The 12,839-nt window shown below is 41.0% G+C and overlaps 3 protein-coding genes across 3 annotated transcripts; all 3 read left to right on the forward strand.

Annotated features, from left to right (window-relative positions):
- The first annotated feature begins 406 nt into the window (after nt 1-406).
- Nucleotides 407-3,473, forward strand: LOC308111964 (uncharacterized protein). Its single transcript, XM_080467123.1, has 2 exons — nt 407-733; nt 1,051-3,473. The coding sequence occupies exons 1-2, from the start codon at nt 562-564 to the stop codon at nt 2,043-2,045; spliced, it is 1,167 nt and encodes a 388-aa protein (XP_080323249.1). The 5' UTR covers nt 407-561; the 3' UTR covers nt 2,046-3,473.
- A 498-nt stretch (nt 3,474-3,971) lies between these two features.
- On the forward strand, nt 3,972-6,325 carry LOC308111965 (uncharacterized protein). The gene is made up of 2 exons (XM_080467124.1): nt 3,972-4,258; nt 4,733-6,325. The coding sequence occupies exons 1-2, from the start codon at nt 4,087-4,089 to the stop codon at nt 5,599-5,601; spliced, it is 1,041 nt and encodes a 346-aa protein (XP_080323250.1). The 5' UTR covers nt 3,972-4,086; the 3' UTR covers nt 5,602-6,325.
- A 104-nt stretch (nt 6,326-6,429) lies between these two features.
- LOC308111966 (uncharacterized protein) lies at nt 6,430-12,213 on the forward strand. The gene is made up of 2 exons (XM_080467125.1): nt 6,430-6,743; nt 8,050-12,213. Exons 1-2 carry the CDS (start codon nt 6,572-6,574, stop codon nt 10,593-10,595), a joined length of 2,718 nt encoding a protein of 905 aa, XP_080323251.1. The 5' UTR covers nt 6,430-6,571; the 3' UTR covers nt 10,596-12,213.
- The last annotated feature ends 626 nt before the right edge of the window (nt 12,214-12,839 follow it).

Below are 12,839 nucleotides of genomic sequence, written 5' to 3' on the forward strand. Positions count from 1 at the left end.
TTCTGAAAATAAATCCATGCTCTGGAGCTAATATTGGGACAAATTCATTTCTCGTTAAACTCACATAATTCAGAATCCTTGACCATGCTAAGGAGTCAATAGGAAGAAGACTTGGGGACACTTGGGGGAATTGAAAAAAAAAAAGCTTGCACAATTGCATGCCACCAATTTACAACACAGAATTGATTTTCGACTTTTTTTTGTCCTGGAAAAGAAAAATATTGACATTGATTTTCGACTTTTTTCTCAAAGTGCGTTTTACCTCCGAATTTTTTTTCTTTAATGGCCCAAAACTCTTCTGCACTCGTTAGACCTTTTTTTTTTTTCTTTTAAACTATTTTCTTAAGGGTACCTTGCTCTCTTTTTTTAATCTGAAAGAGACCGGAAATGAGACACGGAAGTAGACGTAAGCTCCCGGGTGAACTTCCGGTCAAACGTCGTTGCAGTCTGAGATTTGATCTGAGAGGTAAACGAAAAAGAAAAAGGCATATTTCGATTCAAGGATCCGCTTTTATTTTTCCTTAATTGTCTTTGGAGTGTTTTTCCTCCGATCCGGTGAAAATGAGCTCGAGCAGTTGCTTCCGGGAGTTTCTGAACGAGCGCCTGAGCGCCGCTGCAGAGGAAATCTTCACAGTGTTTGAACAAACTGTGCTTGAGTATCAGGAGGAGATCAGCCGCCAGCGCCGATTGCTGGACAGAGTCATACAGCCTGAGAGCAAACTGCAACACAAAGGTCTGCAACAACACTCTGTCCTGGGAAATCTCAGTTTAACCCTTGAGCCTGTGATTTCTGTAGTTTCACGTTCATGTGACTCAAATGTGTCTTTAAAGCGAGGAGGATTTTCCTGCACCGAGGATTTATGTTATTAGTTTAAAGCGGATTAAGAGTTAACACAATGACTACATTTATACATAGTTTATGTAAGCCATTCAAAGTATGTACCTCCTGAGAAGATGTTGAATTATGTGTACATCTTTCATCACAGATGGATTTGTGATTTTATTTTGTGTCGCATTAACCACAGTGCTTCTTCTGTAATTTCCCTTAAGATATTTCACAGTTTTCTGTCTGTGATGAAGAGGTTCCTGTGGACGAGAAGAACTTCTGTGAACACGATGGGCTGTCCGAACTGGATCTAAATGACCTGGAGGTTTCACAGATTAAAGAGGAGGAGGAACTTTGGACCAGCCTGGAGGAGGAGCAGAATATACTGAGTCAGGAAACATATTTGTCCAAGTTAAATCTCACAGGGAAGGAGAGGAATGACGGTGACGATCTACCTCTGCTTCTGGAGAGTCAGGCAAGCGATGAAGAAGAATCGCCGAGCAACGTCTCAGTCGTAGTAATTAAGTCTGAATCTGATCGAGAGGACTCGGGTGTACCAATACAAAACTCGCACAGAGACTTTAACCAAGAGGGCATAAGTACCGATCAGACACCAGATAAGAAACTTCTGAAATGCTCCTTTTGCCCCAAAAAGGTTTCGGATTTCATGAAGTTGAAGATTCACATTAGGACCCACGCCGGAGAAAAACTCTTCCATTGTGACACATGTGGGAAGTCTTTCACCAAGATGCCGCTGCTGAAGAAGCACATGATCACCCACACGGGCTTGAAGCCGTTCATCTGTGAAGTTTGCGGGAAGAAATTCAACTTTTCGTCAAACCGTGACACTCACATGAAAACCCACAGCACGGAGAAGCCGCACACGTGCGACGTCTGTGGAAAGGCTTTCAGGCGCAGCGCCGACCTGAAGAGGCACAGCCGATGCCACACGGGGGAAAAGCCCTACAGCTGCAGCTTCTGCGGGCAGGTGTTCCCGTACCACACTTCTCTCAAAAATCACCTCCGCAGACACACGGGGGAGAAGCCCTACAGGTGTATGTGGTGTGGAAAGGGGTTTGCTCTCAACTCAACTATGAAAATTCACACCAGAATCCACACGGGGGAAAGGCCGTATAAATGCAACGCTTGCGGGATTACATATGCTCACAAAACGGGACTGAATGAACACAAAAAGTTCTGCCATGTGTGGCAGAAATAAAACATCTGAAATAGTCTTTTTTTCTGGAAAGATATGTGTAGTGCTTTATTTGGAGCTCCAAAGTGTGATAGCAATTAGAAATATCACAGCCCGAAATTAAGAAAATGAGGGAGTTGCTTTCAGACACTGGTCCAGTGCACATGCAGTGGATTCCAGTACAGAAAATTGCCACCTGACATCATGTTGCTCATTAGATTATGTCTGTAGAGTGATTAACCAGTGCACAAAAACTGCTTCTCTAAAATGTTCCTTTCATACCTAGTTATTTTTCTGCCTTTTTTCTAAGTACCTTATTTTACTACAAAATGTTCAGCATTTTCTTTTTTTGTTTCTTAGTTGCCCCGTTACATTTTCTTTTTTTTTATATGGGTTTATGATATATTTTCTAAAATGTTTTTTGGGGAATTGTGATGTTTAACATATCGTACTGTTTGTAATTGGGTTTATCGAATCTAGAAAGGCACCTTAGGTAGACAAAAAAATAGCATGTGAAATTATTGTGTACAAAGTGTGATTTGCATTTAAATTGAATCCTTCCACACAATTGCACTGCGTAGTAAAATTAAGATATTTACTTGTAATCACGCCCTATGGACCATACAGCTATGCTGAAAAAGACCACTGAAATCTTGTTTATATTAAGATAGCGCAAGTTTTTTTTGTTTTTTTATTATTGAAGGAGGTGGTCAGATAGCAGGTGTTTCAGTCACAGACACTCACCTGGGCGGTGTAGTATTAAAAAAAGACAAGACATAGTGAATTATTTAGGAGGAATACCAAGCTTGCATTCTAGCTTTTTCTCTGAAGACCTCCCTGATGCTTGTTGATTTCTTATAGATTGAGTTTATTCCCTGTGGTACATTGTTGCACTCAGCAGCATTCAGATAGAAGCATTACCACTTAAGGAATGCACAAACAGTGCTATTGCATTAGTTTTTTTTATTTTTATTACATCAAACAAACATTAAACCTTGATTTAAAATGATGTCTCCAGTGTTTCAATAAAAGGTTGAGGACAACGTGTACCTGTTTGAAGCTTCTGTATTAGTTTCAATATTGTACTTAAGGATTTATATTTCGAACACAAAAGATTACATGTTCTCCCTTTGCGTAGGTGGGTTTCCCTCTGGTTATTCTGTTTCCTCCTACATTCTAAAAACATTCACTTGAGGTTAATTTGTGACGGTGAGTTTCCCCGAGGTGTGTGGTTGTGTGTTTGCCCTGTGATGAAGTGGCCACCTGTCCGGCATTGTTAGCCGAGCTCAAGAGCCTGGTGACCCTGAACCGGAAAAAGTGGTATAGAAGATGTAGAACAGTTTTTTTTTTTTTTTTATTACAAGAGAATAAATCTCATTAACACAGCTTGAGCACATTTTCAATTACTGTTATTTGTGTGTTTTTTTCCTCAAATAAAAGTACTCTTGCCGCAAAAAAAGTAATGCGCATAAGCATTGCATCTGATTTTAAACGGATACCTGCAGGGCCTCGGTGGTTAAACATGTTCATGCTTTCCTTGGCTGACCCTCATTATAGCGTGTGTTATATAGTGTTGTAACATTTGGCCAATGTGAAGAATAGCCACAAGCGGTTGGAATCCAGTGACAAAGGAAAAGGTGGCTTCACAAAAGTACATACATTCTTAGTATTATACTAACATTTCTTTTTAGATATCAGCCATCACCAGCATGAATCCTAAGGAGTGCCTTTTAAATTTTTTGGGAAAAAAAGTGTCCCACTACAAAATATTTTTTCAGTACTATTTAAATTTTTGTACAGTGTACAAATACAGCTTGGCGCTAGTACGTAAGTTGACAGCTCTGTTACTATATAAAATGTTTTCATATACCCTAACATTTTTATTTTCTCAGAGAAAGATACAAAGGAAAAAGAAAAAAGACCAAAAAGAAAAGAACTTCCGGGTTCTACAGATCAACTTCCGGGTCAGCGGCTCAGCGCTAGCTAGCATCACAGCGTCGTGTATTTCACGATTATTCTTGTCTCCTGAGTGACTTTGGAGTGTTTTTCCTCCGATCCGGTGAAAATGAGCTCGAGCAGTTGCTTCCGGGAGTTTCTGAACGAGCGTCTGAGCGCCGCTGCAGAGGAAATCTTCAGAGTGTTTGAACAAACTGTGCTTGAGTATCAAGAGGAGATCAGCCGCCAGCGCCGATTGCTGGACAGAGTCATACAGCCTGAGAGCAAACTGCAACACAAAGGTCTGCAACAACACTCCTGGAAAAACCGATAGCTCAGTTTATTCGTTGGGAGCAGGGGATGGGGTGGGTGTACATATCAAGATCTAACTCATCAACCCATAATGATGAAGTGGAGGTCAGCTCTTTTGCAGATCACAGGGAGTGTGAGCTACGCGAAATATAGCGTTTTTCAGTGTCCCATAGTGAATTAGCAGTGAGACACAAAGTCTCTGGCACCACGTTTTCACTGTAGAGCTTGGCCAGTGTGCGGCCTGAATGTAGCAGATGTCCATCAGTTGTTGACATCAGAAGTACACAGCATTTCATGTGCAGAATTTGCAGGATGATTATGTAAAACAATGCTTATAGACATTTCAGTGTTGTTTCACATGATGGTTCTGCTATTTTTGCCCATGAAATACTGCGTACATTCTCCACCACTGTAGAAATTGTAATTGTATGTGTTAACCACGGTCCTTTTGTATTTTCTTTTAGAGATTTTAAACTTTTCCATTCATGATGAAGAGGTTCCTGAGGACGAGAAGAACCTCTGTGACCACGATGGGCTGTCTGGGCTGGCTCTAAATGACCTGGAGGTTTCACAGATTAAAGAGGAGGACGAACTTTGGACCAGTCTGGAGGAGGAGCAGAATATACTGAGTCAGGAAACACATTTGTCCAAGTTAAATCTCACAGGGAAGGAGAGGAATGACGGTGACAATCTAACACTGTTTCTGGAGAATCAGGGGAGCGATGAAGAAAAATCGTCGCGCGACGTCTCAGTCGTAGTAATTAAGTCTGATCGAGAGGACTCAGGTGTACCAATACACAACTCGCACAGAGACTTAAACCAAGAGGGCCTAGGCACCCACACCAGTGGAAAACTCTTCCATTGTGACACATGTGGGAAGTCTTTCACCAAGATGCCGCTGCTGAAGAAGCACATGATCACCCACACGGGCTTGAAGCCTTTCGTCTGTGAAGTTTGCGGAAAGGATTTCAACTTGTCGTCGAACCGTGACGCTCACATGAAAACCCACAGCACGGAGAAGCCGTACACGTGCGACGTCTGTGGAAAGGCTTTCAGTCGCAGCGCCGACCTGAAGAGGCACAGCCGATGCCACACGGGGGAAAAGCCCTACAGCTGCAGCTTCTGCGGGCAGGTGTTCCCGTACCACACTTCTCTCAAAAATCACCTCCGCAGACACACGGGGGAGAAGCCCTACAGGTGTATGTGGTGTGGAAAGGGGTTTGCTGTTAAAGCGTCTATGAAAATTCACACCAGAATCCACACGGGCGAAAGGCGGAACAACAAAATGTCTGCTGCGTGTTCCAGAAACAAAAACTTTGAAAATGATTTTTGAAAGAGAGTCTAGGGGCTTCATTTGTAGCTCCAAAGTCCAAAGCAAATACATTTTTTATTTATTTTAGAAATAGGATACAAGTCGCAAAACTGTGTACTATGGCCAAAAAAGGAAATGCCACACACAATATTTAGACATATGTTAAGAGCATCTCCTCAGTCGGCACCCCTTCTTTGTCCGACACACCTTTAACGTGCATTTTGGGATTTTAATTTGGGTAATTGAATCTAGCTAAGCGTCTTCTGTAAACATATAAATGACATGTAAAATTGTCAAACAGGAGTTTGGTCAGTTGTGGAAGAAGATACATGGTTTTGGTCTGCAGCAGTATTCACATGTGAGCGTTCACACGACCACTTACAGATTGCACTAACATTTTTGCACTAGTGTCTTTTTTTCCTTTGTAAAATGTCTCCCACGTTTGAATAAAAGCGTTTGTTTGTTTTACACCTTTGTGTCATTTACACGACTCCACTTATCAAGGTATATTTCCGACACAAGTTTTTATTTTAAACTTCCAGGAGAAGTTTTGGCCCTTTTTACAGTGAAATTCTTTATCTCTAGTCCAAATAATATTCCACTAATTCTGAGTTGATATGATGTGTAGTTTAGTTGACTGCTTGCTTCTCCTTGACCCTTTTTTATTTAAATTTTTTCGGTGATGTTTCCTCTTCTGCACAGTCACGTTTTATTTTTTGTAATTCTGTATTATATTATTTTGTGCAAATAAAAGAAAAAAAAAGAACAAAAGTACCATTGACTCCTCCAGGGGGCAGTAATGCACCAAAAAAGATGCAGACGAGAAAGAAGAACAACTTTTGGTACGGAAGTAAAGAGAGGCACGTGTCCGTACAAGTTCTGCGGAAGTAAAGAGAGGCGCGTGTCAGCAGATGTTCTGCGGAAGTAAAGTTTTTTTCCTTTCTTTTTTAAATTCCCACTGGAATTTTACTACCTCGTTTTTACTTCAGACATGTATCCCACACAAAGTATGCGGAAATTCGTCTGTGACCGACTGACGGAGGTTGCTCAAGAAATCCTGGGAGCGTTTGAGAGCAAAGTGGTGGACTACGAGGCGGAAATCAGGCGCCAGCGGAGGCTGCTGGAAAAAGTCTTCAACCCACAGTTAAAGTTACACCGGACAGGTTGGTCCAATAAACCACCCCTCCGAAAACGGAGCATTAATGCTGGTAGACGTTATTTCTGTTCATGTGCAGTTTTTTTATGTTTTATTTTTTTATATTGCGTCCGGATCTAACCAGTATGGCGGATGTAGCGCTTCATCCCCGCCAAGACGTGTGAGGCGAGTGTCGTAGTTGAGGACGCCTCACCTGAAGCAGAGTCAAGACAGAGGCCTTGAAAATCCCACACATATGGCTACAACATTACCCATATGCATGCATATTCACCTATAAATAACATCCAGATGTTTCCAGTTTTTGTCCTCTTGGTGTCACCAGTATGTCTTATTGAATATATTTCGAAAAACATGGAAAGGTCGAGGCCACACGGTAGAGTAAAGGTTAACATGCTCGCCTCATGGCAAGTGGGTGATAGTTTCTGCGTTGGGCCTTTTTGTGTGGACGTTTGCATGTTCCCCCTGTGCATGTGTGGGTATTCTGGTTTCTCTCTCTCTTCAAGGTGAATCCTGCCTACATGACAAAGTAATTTTAGATCAGGAGCCACATGTGACCCAATTTGATGTTGAGTTGACCGTTCAGTGATATGGTGGCATGTTGACACCAAAATGAAATTATTTGGACAACTCCTAACTTTCCATTTGTTTCACCACTTCAGCTTTCAACTTCCTTGTTTTTACAAATTGACCATCATTGTATAGCTGTGACGCTAAAGCTACTTCATTTAGACACTCATTCAGTCCTTGATTTTAATTTTTTTTTGCAGTTAGAAGAATACTGTTACTTTGATTTTAAATGCAATTAAATAAGATATTCTTGCACCTTCATTCATTTCTGACTGCCTGACAGAATAAAACACTTTTTTTTGCAGAGATGGGTCCAGTATTTCCCAAACTGCATGTTGGCATGTGCTAATGCAGCTGCATTAAATCATTAAATTAAATTATATTTTTTATATTTCCCTCATATTTAATATTATTGCTGTAATTTGGTGCATTCATTATGTTTTTAACCACATTTTAACATTCATGTTCTTTTCTTTTTTTAATTGTGATGCACTTTGAGTTGCTTTTTTATGTATGAAAGGTGCAATATGAATAGTTATTATTACTATTATTATATGATGCAGATTATCAGTCAACCTTAATTAATGTGCATGTGTTGGACCATTTCTTTCTGCTCAGTGTAATTTTCTATTAATTTGTGAGAACTGTTAAAAATACTGAGACTTATCTTATGTTGTCTTGTGAAATACAGACCTCAAAGTACACTTTCTTCTGTCACTGACCCACTCATCCTTTCTTCTCTTTAGACCTTCAGACAACTCACTGCAAGAGGGAACCGGATGACTGGAACCAGCAGCACGATAACAATGAGACGGGTTCCAATTTGCGTCCACCAGATGTGATTCACATTAAAGATGAACACGAAGAGATTTGCATCCAACATGAAAAGCCTCCTCTTGCCCAAGTGCAGGACGCTTGTGCGTCTAATTCGACTCCAGCTCACGAGGCAAGTGTTGGCAGTGATCAGTCTCAGTGTTTGAATCCTGATGTGAGTCAGAGGGGAGCAAATGAAGATCCTCAGCCTGACCTCTCAAGCAAAGTTCTATCCTCTGCTCCTGTGGTATCGGTGCCAAACGGTGACCAACAAGCCTCGCCTCACAACCCGAGTGAACCTGATAATCAAGGTCGCATAAACTCTATTGATGGTCGCGCAATACCAACTAACGATACCAAGATACTAAGTGATGGCGCAAACACAACTCCAGCTGGTAGTTCTGAACCAACAGCGATTGAGAAACTCGACAGTGAGGTCACAAAATCATCAACGGGCGGCGACCAAACATCAAAAGAGAAATCTACTGTTGAGGACACAATCACTGCCAGTAGAATCGAGCCAAGTCAGACTGAGAAAACAGCACCTACTAAAAACACTAAACCAATAACAAATGAATCCTGTGGCACAACAGCAGACAGATGCACTGACTTGATATCAAACGTTGAAAATACGGCGGAGAATTTACTATTAAATAAACAATCTGAGGCTGCGCTGAATAAGGAAACCTTGGATGGGAAAGAAACATCAGCTGGATGTGCGGATTCCACATCAGCCCAGAGTGCCGAGCCACCACCTGCGGAGGGATGTAATGATACCGCACGATCATCTCAAAGTGTTAAACTTTTAACCGAAAGAAAGAGTAATGATAAGGAATCATCCAATGGAAGTCCACCTTCAAGACCCAGTGACGGACAATCCACAGCAAGTACAAGTGGCAATAAGAAAGCAAAGTCAAATACAAGTACTTCTGCAGAAAAAGAGAAATCCAGTGATGGAATACCAACTTCAAGTCCAAGTAGTACTAGAAAGAGGGCAATGCCAAGTGGAAGTCCGACTCCGAAAGGTAAAATAAGATCCAGTGATGGAAAAATGGTATCAACCACCAGTAGGGGAAAAAAAGCCAAGTTGACTGAGGAGACTGATCACAGAACAAGTGAAAAATCAAGTGCGAATACTCGCTCAGTGTCCAAAAAGGGCCGACATGAGGAAAAAAACGAATCAGCACCAGATTCAACTTGTCATCAGGAGATATCAAGTACGACATCAAATACAACTAAAGATCCAACAGCAAATGGTAAATCCGGAGAAGAGAAAACAGCCTTAACATCAACTTTAAGTTGTGAATCAGCAGAGAAAGATCAAAACGGTAAAAGCAGTGCAGCAGATTCTAGTTACACCAAATCATCACAGGACGAGACGTCCAGCATCAACAACACAGCGTCACCCAGTACAGAACCCACGAAAAATAAGAAACCCAGAGACGGGAAAGTTGGAACTAAAGTTCAGAAGTCAGCACAAAATAAGAAATCGAATGACCAGAGAACAAAATCAACACGAAGTGACGAGTTAAAAGATGAGAAGACCAAAAGTAGAAACGCTGTGTCTTCCAGGAGTAAAGAGGCAACACCAGATCATGACGAGAGCGCACCATCAGGTGAAAGTGCGACTCGAAGAAAGACACGAAGGGAAGAGAAGGCCTCAATGGGACGTAAAGAGGAAAAACAAAGGGAGAAACACAAAAAAAAGACGACTTCGAAAGTAAGCATTGAACCAGCGGCCGGTGCAAAAGGGAACACATCCAGTGATAAGATGGACGACGATGAAAACCCGTACAAGTGCGACCTTTGCGGTAAAGTCAAGAGTAACTTCAAAAACTACAAATTTCACATGAGAACTCACACCATTGACAAAACCTTCAAGTGTGACGTTTGTGGGAAAATGTTCAGGGACAGCTGGGATTTGAATAAACACGTGGTCATTCACGCCAATAAAAAGCCCTTCAAGTGCAAAGTTTGTGGCAGCGGCTTCAACCGGATCTACAACCTGGACCTGCATCGCAGAGTTCACACCGGGGAGAAGCCGTACAAATGCAGCACCTGTGATAAAAGCTTCAGCGCTCTGGTGAACATGAAGAAGCACATCAGAATTCACACAGGTGAGAAGCCGTACACCTGCGAAGACTGCGGCAAAGGGTTTACAGACTCCTCCGCTTTCAGAAACCACCAGCGAGTGCACACAGGAGAGAAGCCTTTCAAGTGCACCTACTGCAAGAGGAGATTCACCACGAGCGACACCTTGAAAAAGCACGTCAGGACACACACGGGTGAAAAGCCGTATCCGTGCGACGTGTGCAAGAAGGCGTTCGCCTACAAAGCGGACCTGAATAGACACATGAGATTGCACACGGGGGAGAAGCCTTATGAGTGTGCTACTTGTGATGAAAAGTTTTCCACCTGGTCAAATCTCGATAAACACAAGCGTAAGCACGCCAAAGATTCCGAAAGCACCAAGGATTAATGCATTTGCCTTTCTGTGGGGGAAAAGTGGCAATAGCTCTGATGAATTAATGGAGATTTCAATGCTTAGTGAAGTTATTCCAGAGTGCGACTTGCAAATGCTGTGTCACAATTGAACTGTTAAAGAAGTTTGGACTCTTCTCAGGTTATTCCATGAATGTAAATGTTTGCTGGGAAGCTACAAAGGAATTGCCCCTGGTGAGATAAATAAAGGTGTGTGAACTGAACTAGATTGAGCTGTGAATACTGCAAAAAAAAAAAAAGGTAGTCCAAATATAAGATAGAAACACAATATTTGAGAAGAAAATTACTTAAAACTACTGAAAGTATCTCCATGCAGCAGGTAAAGTTTACTTGATATGAAATCATGAAATAACATTTTAAAATCTATTTTTAAATGATACTGTACATATAAATAAAGTAAATATAAGGAAATATTTTGTAAACAAGCCAAATAATCTTGTCTAAAGTTAAGATTTTGAATCTTGGTAGGTGCCATATAATTTGCAGCCAAGACATGTTATAAATGCATATCGTATTATTCTGTACTACACCGAATTAAATTAGAATTTTCTGTGTCAAACCACTGATAACTGATAAACAAGTATGGACTGTTCTCAGGTTGTATATGGCACTCTGAAAAGATATGTTATCAATGTACACTGTATTACTTTTTTCCACACTGAATTAAAAACAACTTGCTGTGGCAAGTCCTTTTGAGGGGATTGGCTGACGAGATGATTTTTGAGGTTTAAATTAAGAAAATATGTGCTATTCAAAATGTTAATGAAATCAAATCCAGCAGAGAAACATGTCACTGGAACCAGTTATTTTTTTAATTTATATTTTTTCAGTTAAAAATAATCTGCAGAAGTAACATCATAAATTACAAACAAGATCATAATTGCTCATTATTCCCATAACTGTGGTACTTTATCCACATTTTGAAAATTTCAGAGAAACGAAGACTTTTAGATGTGAAACCTTACACGGTATTCCTGCTTTGGCTTTTTATGCTTACTTTTCTATATTCCCTGTACTTGCGGGCATTCACACACGTCATCTACTCTCTTTTTTTTTTTTCTTTCTCTGTGCTCTGTGATATACACACAATCAAATGTTTAGTCAGCACAAAGTATTAAGCCAGAAGTTCCTGGCAGATATGCATGGAGTCACAGTTGTGTGTATGAGGTCAAATAAATTGACAACAGATGATTAGAATGGTTGAAACCGCCAAGAATTTCTCTCTCTCGCTCGCTCTCTCTCTCGCTCTCTCGCTCTCAGACCACCTACCTTCCTCTGTGTACTGTATATTTATCAGTCTGTTGCAGTGGTTAATCAGTGCTGCAGAGGCTCTGGCCTCATTTTGGACCATTAGTAGCTCACACAGGTGGGTTCATGAATCAGGCAGATTGTGTTTACACAGCTGGCTGCAAGCCGCCCCTCTCCTGACTCCAGCCACCGTATCGGTTTCAAATGTGCAAATATTTGTAGTCACCCTGGACGACTTGATACCTTGCAAAGTGATTGATGGACTGGGTAGATAGGTGAGTGGGCGAATTGGAGGGCAGCTGAATAATAGCAACAAACAGCGGTTTATAATAAATACTTGTTTCACTCTGCACTACCTCAGCCAGTATTTTTTTGTTTAATCAAAGAAAGAAAGCAGTTCTGTGAAGATTTTCGGCATATTATGCTTGCCTGTATGTGTCACGCTCAGTGTAGATAACTGGACATTTCTCTTGCAGCAAGGTATAACAATCAGGAAAACAAGATATTTATCTCGTATATGTATGGCACACTGAAACAGTTACCTCTTGCATATAACTGAAGAGATAACAATGGTAGAGATAGAACAAGGACCTGATGGCTGTGTTTTATTTGAGAAAACCCTTTTTCTATGAATTGAAAGCCACATTGTTATGTCGTCTTTGAGATCTTAATGTGTTATAAATGTTTTCTCAATTTTCAACAACTCAATTTCACATCTTGATACCGGATCTCAGTGGTGAGTGATTAGAATTGGTGCTTCCTTTTCGTTCTTTTGTTGAATACAAAAGCGATCATGGTGTGTGAAATATTGCATGGATAGATGGATAAAACAATGTGGGGTGGAAGAACAGACAAAATAGTAGATGTCCACTATTATCCAACAACTAATAAGAGAAGCAGGGCAGGAGAGAGACTGAAGAAGACTAAATTTGAATGATAACCAGAAGTGTGTGTGTGGTGGGGGGGCACCAAT

The sequence above is a fragment of the Lipophrys pholis genome (genome assembly GCF_963383615.2).
Source record: "Lipophrys pholis genome assembly, chromosome: 7".
NCBI lineage: Eukaryota > Metazoa > Chordata > Actinopteri > Blenniiformes > Blenniidae > Lipophrys > Lipophrys pholis.

Bases quoted from the DNA above. Each gene is read 5' to 3' on its own strand.
- LOC308111966 (XM_080467125.1), top strand. From the start codon at position 6,572: ATGTATCCCACACAAAGTATGCGGAAATTCGTCTGTGACCGACTGACG. The intron at 6,744-8,049 runs GTTGGTCCAATA...TCTTCTCTTTAG, and splicing joins GTTAAAGTTACACCGGACAG to ACCTTCAGACAACTCACTGC.
- LOC308111965 (XM_080467124.1), top strand. From the start codon at position 4,087: ATGAGCTCGAGCAGTTGCTTCCGGGAGTTTCTGAACGAGCGTCTGAGC. The intron at 4,259-4,732 runs GTCTGCAACAAC...ATTTTCTTTTAG, and splicing joins GAGCAAACTGCAACACAAAG to AGATTTTAAACTTTTCCATT.
- LOC308111964 (XM_080467123.1), top strand. From the start codon at position 562: ATGAGCTCGAGCAGTTGCTTCCGGGAGTTTCTGAACGAGCGCCTGAGC. The intron at 734-1,050 runs GTCTGCAACAAC...ATTTCCCTTAAG, and splicing joins GAGCAAACTGCAACACAAAG to ATATTTCACAGTTTTCTGTC.